General features: G+C 44.4%; 1 protein-coding gene across 6 annotated transcripts in view; it reads right to left on the bottom strand.

Moving 5' to 3' along the window:
- PLCB4 (phospholipase C beta 4) overlaps nucleotides 1-14,440 on the bottom strand; it is a 535,803-nt gene that overhangs the window by 198,992 nt on the left and 322,371 nt on the right. For all 6 annotated transcript variants that reach the window (XM_073628632.1, XM_073628629.1, XM_073628631.1 and 3 more), the window contains one exon: nucleotides 8,090-8,190. In XM_073628632.1, the coding sequence (XP_073484733.1) occupies nucleotides 8,090-8,173 (84 nt within the window). In that variant the 5' untranslated portion in view covers nucleotides 8,174-8,190. The remainder of the gene's footprint in view (nucleotides 1-8,089; nucleotides 8,191-14,440) is intronic.

Raw genomic sequence — 14,440 nt, 5'->3', positions numbered from 1 at the left:
AAATATCGCTAACGCCCATCGCATTTTTATAGCGTTTTTTAAGCGTTAGCATCAGCAAACTGACCATGTGACCATGCGGTCATGTGACCTTTCCCACAGTTTCTGGGTGGTTTTAAAGCGTTTTTACCGCGTTATTACCGCGTTTTTACAGCGTTTCCCATTCATTTCAATTAGGATAGACGTTTTTACAGCGCTATTTTATGCGCCCCAAAGATGCTCCAAAAAAGCTGTTTGCAGGATTTTTTCCAACGCACAGCCAGCGCAACGCCTCAGTGTGAAAGGTTACACTGAGATACATGGGGGGCGTTTTTCATGCGGTATTTAGGCGGTAATTTTAGCGCTAAAACGTCTGAAAAACGCCTCAGTGTGAAAGGGGCCTTAGCGTCAGCAAACCTGACCATGTGACCATGTGACCATGCGGTCATGTGACCTTCCCCACAGTTTCTGGGTGGTTTTAAAGCGTTATTACCGCATTTTTACAGCGTTTCCCATTCATTTCAATTGGGATAAACGTTTTTACAGCGCTATTTTATGCGCCCCAAAGACGCTCCAAAAAAGCTCTTTGCAGGATTTTTTCCAACGCACAGCCAGCGCAACGCCTCAGTGTGAAAGGTTACACTGAGATACATGGGGGGCGTTTTTCATGCGGTATTTAGGCGGTAATTTTAGCGCTAAAACGCCTGAAAAATGCCTCAGTGTACACTGGGGCGGTAGGGGGCGTCGGCGGTAAAACAGCGCTATTTTTAGCGCTGTTTTACCGCGGTATTCGGCCGCTAGTGGTGCGGTTTTAACCCCCCGCTGGCGGCTGAAAAAGGGTTAAAACCACTCGTACAGCGCGGCTATAGCCGCGGTATTGCCGCGGTATAGCCGCGCTGTCCCATTGATTTCAATGGGCAGGAGCGGTTTAGGAGCGGTGAATACACCGCTCCTTCACCGCTCCAAAGATGCGGCTTGCAGGAGATTTTTTCTTCTCCTGCCAGTGCACCGCTTCAGTGTGAAAGCCCGAGGGCTTTCACACTGAACAAACAGCAGCAGCTGTTTTGGGTCGGTTTGCAGGCGCTATTTTTAGCGCAATAACGCCTGCAAACCGCCCCAGAGTGAAAGGGGTCTTACTCCTGATTCATGAACTCTGAACAATACCTACTCCTGACCACTGCACTTTGCATTACATAGAATTTAAAACAAAACTATGTTACTTACACCTCACCCCTGCACTTTACTAACCAAAATGTATATTGCTTCGACAAGCTGAACCCAGCCCAGCTAAATGACTAGAACCCAGCCAGCCAGGCCAGATCTTAGCCCAAGGCAGAGCTAAGAACTTTGTCCAGCCAGCCAGACCAGAATTCAGTCCATGCAGGCAAGAATTCAGTCCAGCCAGCCGGGCAAGAACTCAGTCCAGCCAACCGATCCAGAATTCACTACAGCCAGCTGGACCAGGATTTAGTCCAGCCAACCGAGCCAGAATTCAGTCCAGCCAGCCAGATCAGAATGCAGTCTGGACAACTGGACCAGAATCCAGTCAGACAACCGGTGGTGTCTTTACCCTAGCTGATTCTGAGCCCTTACTTACTCCTGATCCCTGAACATTACTTACTCCTGATCCCTGAACATTACTTACTCCTGATCCCTGAACATTACTTACTCCTGATCCATGAACTCTGAACAATACCTACTCCTGACTACAGCACTTTGCATTACATAGAATTTAAAACAAAACTACATGTTACTTACACCTCACCCCTGCACTTTTCTAACCAAAATGTATACTGCTTCGACAAGCTGAACCCAGCCCAGATAGCCAACCAGAACCCAGCCAGCCAGGCCAGAACTTAGTCCAAGGCAGAGGTAAGAACTTTGTCCAGCCAGCCAGCACAGAAATCAGTCCAGCCAGCCAGACTAGAATTCGATCCATTCAGGCCAGAATCTAGTCCAGCCAGCTGGACAAAAACTCAGTCCAGCCAGCTGGACCAGGATTCAGTCCAGTCAGTCGGGACGGAATTCAGTCCAGCCAGCTGGGCCAGAATTTAGTCCAGCCAGTTGGGCCGGAATTTAGTCCAGCCAGTCGGGCCAGAATTTAGTCCAGCCAGTCGGGCCGGAATTTAGTCCAGCCAGTCGCGCCAGAATTTAGTCCAGCCAGTCGCGCCAGAATTTAGTCCAGCCAGTCGGGCCGGAATTTAGTCCAGCCAGTCAGGCCAGAATTTAGTCCAGCCAGTCTGGCCAGAATTTAGTCCAGCCAGTCGCGCCAGAATTTAATTCCGCCAGTCGGGCCAGAATTTAGTCCAGTCAGTCGGGCCAGAATTTGGTCCAGCTAGTCGGGCCAGGATTAATTCTAGTCAGCCAGACAAGAATTAATTCCAGCCAACCAGGCCAGAACTCAGTCCTGCAACCCGGGCCAAAACTCAGTCCAGCAAACCAGTCCAGAATTCAGTCCAGCCAGCCAGGTCAGAACAGAACAAACCTCCTTATTTTTTAATGGCCTCACTAGATTATCTCCCTAAATACAGATGCAAAGGCAAGCAATGCCATAAAATCCAGAACCATAAAAAAACATTAATTCCTAAATATTTTTTTTTGAGGAGGGGAAGCACAGGAGTAGTGGGGAGCCTTCAGCCAATTTCTACCCAGTGGCACTTCACCGCGACTATGAAAATCCTCTCAACACTCCTTATAAACACTTCAATGACCAGAAGGCAACACTGGATTTCCATTATTGGAGCCTATAGGGACCCAACCAACAGAGCCCGAAGCCAAAGGCCTTTGCTGTCATCCGCTCTTTATCAAAGAACACTTTCTTGTTTTATTAGTTCTAACCTGACTTAGAATCATACAAGAATCTGAAAGAAATTCTGTATGCAGTAATTGTAGACTTCCACTGAGGATGAAGAAAAAAAAATGTGCAGGTGTTAACTCCATAGGGAAGAGCCACCTCCTTGTCTCTGCTGCCTTTAAACATTAGCCTACTTTGTGTAATGTTAATTTTGACCCTAGCCGAAGTAGTTCAATTTGTCTGAACATGAATTTATGTTATTAGAGGTCGTGTGGTTCGGTCATTCCATCATTATATTTTTCCTGATGTAGGACTTTTAGTTTTGGTTGGACATTTTTTCACAGTCACATGGTACCATATGCTAAAAAAAGGTGGCATGATTAAACTGACCTTAATATAACTGCGACCCCTCTGAAAGCTCATAGAGTGTCGCTCCAAGGACCAACCTAAAATCATCCAGTGACTCCCCACCATTGGCGGGTGCATCCAGTAAAGGCTGCCCAATGCAAAAGTAGAGAAACAGCTTCAGCCTGAAACCTTTTCTCTACTTCTTCAATGCTTGAATGCTTGACCTTAATATAATGTAGAGTATTGTGTAAGAGGGCCACATTAGATATGGCAAGGGCTTCATCTACAGTAATTCCAAAAACTACTTAAAGCGGAGTTCCACACAAAAATGGAACTTCCGCTTTTCGGAACCCTCCCCCCCTCCGGTGTCACATTTGGCACCTTTCAGGGGTGCCAAATGGGAACCGGGAAGTGAAGCCGCAACGCTTCACTTCCTGATTCCCTCACCCAGGATGGCGGCGGCAGCTGCCGAGAACCGAGCGGGTTCTCGGCGTCGCCTGCCGACATCGCTGGACCCTGGGACAGGTAAGTGGCCATGTATTAAAAGTCAGCAGCTGCAGTATTTGTAGCTGCTGGCTTTTAATATTTTTTTTTTTTTTTTTGGCGGTGTGGGTGGACCCCCGCTTTAAGAATGTTGTTGAATAAAATAATAGCAATTTTATATTATTATTATTTCCACTAGGGTTGCACCAATACAGATACCAGTATCTGTATCGGTGCCGATACTAAAAATTTGCTTGAGTATCGGTACTCAGTTCTTTCAGATGTCAGCGGGATTCCCCCACTGACAGCTGAAATGTAAAAAAAAAAAAAAAAACAGAAATTACAGTGCCTTGAAAAAGTATTCGCACCCCTTGAAATTTTCCATATTTTGTCATGTTGCAACCAAAAACCTAAATGTATTTTACTTTGACTCATTCAGCTGTCATTCAGTGTAAATGAAGTCCCGGTGTCTTGTCGAATACAGTCCCCTATCCAGAAGTGTCCGCCCTGTACTGCGCAGGCGCAGTACGGAGGACAAACGAGACGCCGAAAGTCTCCGAAGTTCAACAGCTGATCGTCAGCTGTACACGGCGCCTGCGCATTTATTCTTACCCTATGTCCAGGATCATTCCCTACTATCCAAGTGGACATAGAGTTAGAATAAATAGTTGCCGAGCGCAGCGAGGCCGTGCCCGAAGCGTGGCGAGCGAAGCGAGCCCGCGAGGGGCCCTCTTACACAGCCATCGCTAACAGGTGCCCGAGCGCCGTGTACAGCTGATGGTCAGCTGATCAACTTCGGACATTTTCGGCATCTCCTGCTGCTCCGTACTGCGCAGGCGCTGCGCCTGCGCAGTACGGGGCGGACACTATCTGATAGGAGGACACTATATGTCAGAACACCGGCAATAGGAGCTGTCAAAAGAAAAAAAAAAGGCAGCCGGGCAATGTTTTTCAACAACATTGCTCAGCCGCTGAAACAGAAAGACAAAAAGAAACATGGCTTATTTTTGTATCTTTCTGTTTAGACATCTACAGATCAAAGGGATGAACTTCGATCTGCAGATGAAGTCAGTTTAAAGCAACATGTTAAGTAAGAAAAACATATTTTTTTTTTTGTTTTTTATTAAAGCGGAGCTCTAGGCTCCTTCAGAAAAAAAAAAAAGTCAGCAGCTACAAATACTGTAGCTGCTGATTTTAATTATTAGGACACTTACCTTTCCACGAATCCAGTGGTGTCTTTACCCCAGCTGATTCTTCAATCGCCTGTCAGGTGCTGCCGCTGCCATCTTGCGACTTCACAGCCAGATCCCTAGTGCGAATGCGTGAAACGCCATTCGCTTTGTGAAGGGGAAGGAAGAGGGGCTGAGCGGGTACCTGTCAAAACCAGGTACCCGCTTCCCCCTCCCTCCAGAAAGGTGCCAAATGTGGCGGGGGAGGAGCCAAACAAGCGGAGCTTCCCCTTTTGGGTGGGGCTCTGCTTTAAATGTTCCTCTGTTTAACCCCTTATTAACCCTTAATTTACTATAATCAGCCTTAATTAAAGTGATTGTTGTTTATATTTTTTTTTAAAAAGAGACTTTTCAAACATGTTATACTGACCTGCTCTGTTGCAGTGGATTTACACAGGGCAGTCTGGATCCTCCTCTTCTCGGGTCCCTTTTCGGTGCTCCTGGCCCCTCCCTCCTGTGCAGGGACCCCACACCAAGCAGCTTGCTATGGGGGCACCTGAGCCGAGCTGCAGCTCCATGTGTCCATTCAGACACAGAGCTGCCGTTTGACCCTGCCCCCTCTCTCTCCCGATTGGCTAACTGACTTTAATTGACAGCCACGGGAGCCAATGGCCCCGCTGCTGTGTCTCAGCCAATTAGGGGGGAGAGTCCCGGACGGCAGAGGGACTCACAGACATCGCTGGAGAGAGATGGGACTCAGGTAAGTATTAGGGGGGTTGAGGGGGGCTGCTACACACAGAAGGCATTAAGATGAAAAAAAAAAAACCTTCTGCCTTTACAACTCCTTTAGCTCCTTATCCTCCTTCTCCATTTAATTATTATTTTCCTGCTGATTTTTTTTTTGTTTGTTTGTTCACTTCTATTTTAAAAACTATTAATAATTAAAACTTTTATTTTTTGTTTGCTTTGTTTGTTAATATTTTTACAGCTTTAACATTTATTTACATGTTTCAAACTAAAAAAAGTGCAAAATTAAAAAAAAAACGTATTTATTTTATTTGTAAATAAATTGTCAATGTTTTGTACCATTGCTGACAGCTGAAGTTAAACAAAACAGTTGCGGTAGGTATCGATAATTGGTATCGGCAAGTACCAAAAAAAAAAAAAAAAAGTATCGGTACTTGTACTTGTAAAAAAAAAAAAAAATACTATCGATCGTATCGGTGCATCCCTAATTTCCACTACAGTGAGTGTCAGGACAAGGTTCCCTGGCACACAAGGAAAGAATGCCAAAGTGTGCCTTCCATTAACCTCCAGGAGCAATTTGGGACTTTTAAATGAAACCAATGACATTGTGGAGGTAGGTTAATAGAAAAACATATTTAATAACATGGAAAGATGTAAAAATACATATCAATGACACGAGTATTGATCATGTGTATAAACAATTTATCTGCATGTGTACTAAACATCAAGAATACATGAGTATATATCAACTTGGCAACACGTGGTAATGTAGAAAAATTGGTAAATAAATTCTGTAAATTCATATATATTGTTTGTATATAATCTATTTACCAATTTTTTTACCAATTTTTCTATATATATTGTTTGTATATATATTGTTTGTATATAATCTATTTACCAATTTTTTTACATATATTGTTTGTATATATATTGTTTGTATATAATCTATTTACCAATTTTTTTTACCAATTTTTCTATATATATTGTTTGTATATATATATATATTGTTTGTATATATATTGATTGTATATAATCTATTTACCAATTTTTTTACCAATTTTTCTATATATATTGTTTGTATATATATGAATTTACAGAATCTATTTACCAATTTTTCTACATTACCACGTGTTGCCAAGTTGATATATACTCATGTATTCTTGATGTTTAGTACACATGCAGCTGCACGTGTTTACCCACATGATCAATACTTTTTACTTGTTTTGTATCATTGATATGTATTTTTACATCTTTGCATGTTATTAATTATGTTTTTCTATCAACCTACCTCTACAATGTCATTAGTTTAATTTAAAGTCCCAAATTCCTCTTTTATGTACTTGAACCCTAGCATCAAGTGGCCCCGAGATACAGGGCCCCAAAGTCGATTCGGAAAATGTCAAGCACTTTTCTGCAGCAGAGAATGACATTTTCCGAACTGATTATGGGGCCCCGTATCTCGGGGCCACTTGGTGCTAGGAACCCCACATTTGGTGTGAAAACCCAGTGGAATGAGTACTACAACTCCAAAGACATGCTGGTAGGTTAATTGGCTTCTGTTAAAAAATTGGCCCTAGTATATGAATGCAAGTTGGGGACTTTGGATTGTGGGCTCCTTGAGGGTAGGGACCAATGTGGGTGTACGATGTATGTGTGGAGTGCTGCGTGAATTGGCAGTGCTATATGGGTACCTTAAATAAATAGGGATGATTGTAGATACACACCCACACTCACTTAGGTTGAACTGGATGGACTGGTGTCTTTATTCAACCTTACTAACTATGTAACTATGTAACTATGTAACAACATATCCAAAGCTGGGGTTCCTAGCACCAAGTGGCCCCGAGATACGGGGCTCCAAATTTGGTTCGGAAAATGTCATTTTCTGCTGCAGAAAAGTTCTTGACATTTTCCGAACCGACTTTGGGGCCCCGTATCTCGGGGCCACTTGGTGCTAGGAACCCCAGCTTTGGGGTTAGCTTAGCTTTCCCACTGACACCAATGATGGACCACTATTCCTCTAACTGACACCAAGGATGGGGAACTATTCTTCCCATTGACGTCAATGATGGGACACTACTCCACCCCCTAATACCAAATCTGGGACACTATTCCTCTCACGGACACCAAGGATGGGGCACGGTTTCTCCCACTGACACCAAGAATGGGGCACTATTCTTCCAACTGACACCAGCAATGGGACACTTTTCCTATCCCCAATAGGATGATAATCCCCAAAAATGGGGTTTCTCCTGCTGACCCCAAGACATTTTCAACTCCCACCGACCAAAGTCTGGCGGTAAACTGGCCCTTTGTTTGGAATGTTTGGAGGCCGCTGCTGTAAAACACAAATCAGTCTTATTCTAGAACTAACACTGGCTAATTGCAGATTGTCCCATTTACAGCTCGCACTTTTTCTCCAAACTCACAGTGCACCTGCTACTTCAATAAAATTAAATTGATGTTGTACAGGATAAACTCTGCACCTGTTTTTTTCCATTTCCCCAAAATTGCATTATTGTCCGGGTAACAGATGTCTCTCTGACAACAAATGGATCATTCAGCGACTTACCTCTTCATATCTGTCAAACACGGCTCCTTCTTGCATGAAAGCAGGGACAGCTTTCTGCCAGTTAAATTCATACGGCTTGGCCATGTTTGGTTTCTAAAGGTCTGGAAGATAGAACACATACAAAACCATAATTATCAGACCGAAATGGAAGCAAACACTGAATTTTTTCTCAAAATAATTGACAGCATGTTTAAAAATTAAATACTTAAGCCATGATCTGCTAAAGTTCTGATGTCTTGGCTGAATTTTTATGGGATCTCCTATTTTTAGCAATAAATGTGTCACATTTCTCTTGACAGTTAAAGCCTCGCTATCAGGACCCTGGTCTGAACCTGCAATCTCTGCTGAGCCTGGCTGTATCTCTGCTTGCTGAGCTACCTGGGATGCTGGACAGCAGCCTGGACAATTCCTTGAACAATCTTGCCTTGAACTTGTTTCTCTTGAACTTTGAACCCTTTGCTCCTCCCATGAACTTCCTATTTCAGCCATGCCTCTGCACCTCCTGTTTGTCAGGTTATTTTGCTCTCTCCAGCCAATATCTCGCTCTTGTCACTCCTACTGCTACTGTTATTCTGAACCTGCAACCCCTGCTGCGTCTGGCGGTATCTCTGCTTGCTGATCTATCTGGAATGCTGGACAGCTGCCTGGACAATTCCTTAAACAATCTTGCCTTGAACCTTGAACGCTTTGCTCCTCCCATGAACCTCCTATTTTAGCCATGCCTCTGCACTTCCTGTTTGTCAGCTTATTGTGCTCTCTCCAGCCAATATCTCACTCTTGTTGCTCCTGCTGTCACTTGAATCTTGTTACCGATCTTTGGTTTGTTCTTCAAATATGCTTCTGCTTGATCCCAACCTGCAACCACTTGTTACCAACGTTTGTTACTGACTACGCTTCTGCTTGATCCCTACCTGCTATAAATGCTACTGGACCCCGGCTTGCTCACCTCCTGGTGGGTCGTTCCTGAGGACCGTGACCTGGTACTAACACGCAGTAAAACCCATCGACATCAGGAGCTCTGGTGAACACCGGTTAGTGCTTTGACTCCTCACCTTCAGGAAAAGCAGCGTCATCTGCCAGGGTGACCTGCTTCTGTACTTATCTAGCTGGTCGGTGGGAACCTCTCTACGGCTATAGCTACTGGTCTCTGAGCCTGACCATGACACTCACCCCAGCTAATTTATTTCAAAGTTTTGGATATTTCTGTTTGTGACTACAATGAGTGGATTTGCTCTCAGTATTTGTCATGATGGCCATACAAGAAATGGATAAATCGGAGGTCGTTGGAGAATCAAACCATGAAACTGTTGTCTCCTGCCATGAAGGATCACTATTTTCCTTTTGGTTAACATTAATGCTCAGCATACAAAAAGGCCACTAAGGAACGCTGTGGACATTCCCTCATAGGATGTCTCCCACTGAAATAGTCTCCTCACTTCTCCCTTGCTATTGCAGCCATGGATCTCAAAACTAAAACTGGATGTGCAATTAGACTGGATCTCATGAAGATGGCGGAAGAGATTGAGTCTGGACCGGCACCACCCATTTGTCCAGTTCTCCTTGTGTGAGGTCCATCTACAGCAGGGATATGCAATTAGGGGACCTCCAGCTGTTGCAAAACTACAAGTCCCATCATGCCTCTGCCTCTGGGTGACATGCTTGTGGCTGTCACAGTCTTGCTATGCCTCATGGGACTTGTAATTCCGCAACAGCTGGAGGTCCGCTAATTACATATCCCTCTACAGTAATGCATCTTGACACACTTTTAAAGTGTGAGTGAAGTCTCACCATGAGTGGTGGAACAGTTTTCTGTTCATCTTTAAAGGATGATTCCAAAACATAATCCCCAGACCTAAGGTTACAAAAATCCATCCTATTCAGAGATGGTGGTAGTGGTGGTCACCAGAAAAAGGAATGGATGGACTGCAATACAAATTTTGTTAGTAGTTCTATTTCTTTCTTACACCTACTATTTTTTTTCTTCATTTGATAGGTTTCCCGACTATTCCTATTGGATAAGGGAAAGCTCCCTTATAGGAGAACTGAAAGCAACAAAAACCTAAGACAGGTTTCTTCCCCCCTCTATCCAAACCAAAGCAACAAAAAAAACTCCATACTCTTAATGAACCCAAACTTGAAGATAAATAACATTTAATTAAATTAAAATGTAATTATTAATTAATGACTCCTTCCATTATTGTTCATGTAGATATGGCACTGTTTCTAGTAAATGTGAATGTAATTTCAGGCTAAGGAGATGGATTACATAATGGCTCTGCTAACAAAAACCTAGTTTACGCCAACAACGAAAATGCACATTCTAGGTTAGATAAGGTCACACAACTAAGTCAACAAACTCTATCAGCTTTGCCAGTGTGATTGTTTCAGATGTTGCCTTCAATGGATAAATTGTATCTCTTGCCAAAATGTTTTTTTTTTTTTTTTTTGGGTAGCGTATAGGACAGTGGCGGCTGGTACTCAATATTTTTTTTTGGGGGGGTGGCAAACCAATGCCCCCCTCCCCCGCGGGAGAGATGGACTGGAATGTGGCGTGTCCACCCCCCCCCCCACTCGCGCAGGAGACAGACAGGAATGCAGCAATACAGACCCCCCCCCCCCCCAGGTGGGAGACGGACAGGAATGCGGTGATGATCAGAGGCCTCCTTACCTTAGGAAGGAGGCAGATCAGGCAGACATGGATATGGCTGCAGCTCCGCACTTTGGGGCCACGAACAGTAAGTGGGTCTGATTAGCTGGGAGTCCTAAGACTCCCTGGCCAATCTGTTCTCAGGAACTGCTGCCTGGTTGGGCGGGAGAAGACTCAGGAAGACAATAGTGAATATTGATTCGCTATTGTCACACAAGTGGGTGGACTCGGGGAGCAGAAGCCAATTAAAGCCTTAAGACTCTAATCATGTGCTTAAAAAAAAAACCCATTGAAATCCATGCGTCCCGGCGCCCCGCATGTAGAATGGGGGGGGGTATGGCGCCCATGTGCCCCTTCTGGACGGGCCGCCACTGGCATAGGTGTGCGCAGTCTAATGTATTAGGGTGTGCACCCTTAAGCTCAAACACACATGCATATGTATGTATCTACATATATATGACCCCAGCACATTGATCTCCCTGCTGGCACAGTGAAAGAGAAAAGGATAAACACTTCTCTTATGGCAGAGCCGGTAAGAGGGAGATCTTTCCCATGATCCTGTTGCTACACAGAACGATAACACTAATGCGCATGGGGGGATTAGGGTGTGCCTGGGCACACCCGGCACACCCTGTGCGCACGCCTATGGCCACTGGTATGGGATAGTTAGAGCCCCTATTAGTTTTTATCAGGGGAGGCAGAGCAGAGAGCAGTGACTGACAATTCACTTTTACATTATGCTATTTTCCTAGCATCTTGACATCTTGATGATTTTTTTTGTATGTATTAAAATGTATTTAAATAAAGAATTAAAAAAAAAACACACATTTAGTCCCGGTTCACACCTGAATCACACACTGCTTTACAAATGGGGCAGGAATCGGATTGAATAAGTGTGAACACCCACGCGATCCGATTCCAATGCAAACCAAATAAAGGGTCCTGCACCATTTTGGTGTGAACGCAATGCAATTTCAGCCATACAGTTTCTATAGCTTGAATTTGCATCGGACAGACATTGCATGTGATCTGCACGGCAATGCGGTGCAAATCACATGTGATGTCTGTGATCGCACAAGTGTGAACCCCAGCCTTAAAAAAAAAAAAAAAAACTGTGTAAATTAATCCATATTAGACAGCCAAACTTTAGATTTTAGGCACATATAAACATTTTATTTAAAGGTTTTTTTTTTGTTTTTATTTTGTTTGTTTTTTATAAAATCTTTATTTGAATGCATTTGAATACATACAAAAAAAAAATATGTCTTCCTATCCAATTTACATTTTGATTAAACAACTCAAATAACTACAAACATTTTATATTTCTATAGTATTCCTAATTCCTAATTTAGATGTGCGTTAGATCGAGTGTCCGGGAGGCAGTGAAATTGTTAACACGCAATGCTTTAATATGTATGTTTGGACACATCCTGCCAACAAGCCTGGCTTTCTCGAAAACTGCCTCTCTCATAAATCAAAGTAGAGCCTTTCTGATCATAAATCCAACCTTAATTAGTTTACATCCGTGGGCGGATGGAGAGATGCATTAGAGAAAAGTTCCCTTTAAACAGCTTCCTCGCATGACCTCCTGGCGTAGCTGAAAGTAAGAACGCGATTTTCAATTTGCCCTTAATGTGCAAAACAGTTAATGATTTCGAGAATTCATTTACTTTACAATTATTATTCTTGTTGACAGAATTAAATTTGCACATTCACATTTATGTAAATTTTCTTCCACCCCTCTTCTGTTCAAGGCAGTAGCATTCATCACGCCTTTTGATTTTTTTTTTTTTTTTGGCATTTAATCCAATCCAAATGTTCTACCAGATCTAAGATTCTTTGTTTTTTTTAAATGGTGACATGTGTTTCTGTGTTCTCTTGATTCAATCAAATATTCAATGAAAGAAGAAAAAAACTGTGAAGACCGTTGTAAATCTAATTTGATTGTCATTCAATCTATTTTTTACTTTTTATCAAAAGTAGGACTGCAGCCAAATTTGTTTTCTAGTTCTGCATAGAGAAGGGAAGGGTTAGAACCCCCCAGAGTGAGATCTGAGCAAGGTGACCATTGTGTCAGGACCTGGCCCTGTAACCTCTGCTGTGTCTGGCAGTAGCTCTTATGCCGCGTACACACGGTCGGACTTTTCGGCTACCAAATCCGACAGCCCGTCCGACAGACTTTCGATGGACTTTTGGCAGACTTTTGTCGGACTTGCGGCAGACTTTCTAACGAACGGACTTGCCTACATACGATCACACAAAAGTAGGATGGATTCGTACGTGATGACGTACACCGGACTAAAATAAGGAAGTTGATAGCCAGTAGCCAATAGCTGCCCTAGCGTGGGTTTTTTAGTCCGTCGGACTGGCATACAGACGAGCGGATTTCTGGGTCCGGCGGAGTTACGACGTAAAGATTTGAAACATGTTCCAAATCTAAAGTCCGTCAGATTTGTGGCTGGAAAAGTCCGCCGAAAGTCCGGGGAAGCCCACACACGATTGGATTGTCCGCCGGATTTTGTCCGTCGGACTTTTGTAGACGAAAAGTCCGACCATGTGTACGCGGCATTATTGTTGATCCACCTGATATGCTGGATGGCTCCCTAGACAATTTCTTCAACAATCTTGCCTTGAACCTTGTTTCTGGGGAACTTAGAACCCTTTGCTCCTCCCATGAACTTCCTATTAAAGCCATGCCTTTTCAATTCCTGTTTGCCTGATTATTGTGCTATCTCCAGCCAATATCTCGCTCTTGTCAGTCCTGCTCCCAGTATCGGGACAAGGTCATCTAGAGCCCAGGGCGAATATGTGCCAGTGTCGGAACAAGGTAATCTAAAGCCCAGGGCGAACATGTGCCAGTGTTGGAACAAGGTCATCTAGAGCCCAGGGCGAACATGTGCCAGTGTCGGGACAAGGTCATCTAGAGCCCAGAGCCAACATGTGCCAGTGTCGGGACAAGGTCATCTAGAGCCCAGGGGAATATGTGCCAGTGTCGGAACAAGGTCGTCTAAAGCCCAGGGCGAACATGTGCCAGTGTCGGAACAAGGTCATCTAGAGCCCAGGGCGAACATGTGACAGTGTCGGAACAAGGTCATCTAGAGCCCAGGGCGACCATGTGACAGTGTCGGGACAAGGTCATCTAGAGCCCAGGGCCAACATGTGCCAGTGTCGGGACAAGGTCATCTGGAGCCCAGGGCGACCATGTGCCAGTGTCGGAACAAGGTCATCTAGAGCCCAGGGCGAACATGTGCCAGTGTCGGAACAAGGTTATCTACAGCCCAGGGCGAACATATGCCAGTGTCGGATCAAGGTCATCTAGAGCCCAGGGTGAACATGTGCCAGTGTTGGAACAAGGTCATCTAGAGCCCAGGGCGAACATGTGCCAGTGTCAGAACAAGGTCATCTAAAGCCCAGGGAGAACATGTGCCAGTGTCGGGACAAGGTCATCTACAGCCCAGGGCGACCATGTGCCAGTGTCGGGACAAGGTCATCTAGAGCCCAGGGAGAACATGTGCCAGTGTCTGAACAGGTCATCTAGAGCCCAGGGAGAACATGTGCCAGTGTCTGAACAAGGTCATCTAGAGCCCAGGGCAAACATGTGACAGTGTCGGGACAAGGTCATCTAGAGCCCAGGGCGAACATGTGACAGTTTGGAACTTTCAAGCTGCAGGCCCCAGTTTGGGATTACAAAACCCAGAGAAAAA

Source organism: Aquarana catesbeiana, linkage group LG04, assembly GCF_042186555.1.
Source record: "Aquarana catesbeiana isolate 2022-GZ linkage group LG04, ASM4218655v1, whole genome shotgun sequence".
Classification (NCBI taxonomy): Eukaryota; Metazoa; Chordata; class Amphibia; order Anura; family Ranidae; genus Aquarana; species Aquarana catesbeiana.
Note: the sequence above shows the minus strand (reverse complement) of the source record. Positions and strands in the feature narration are given on the sequence as shown.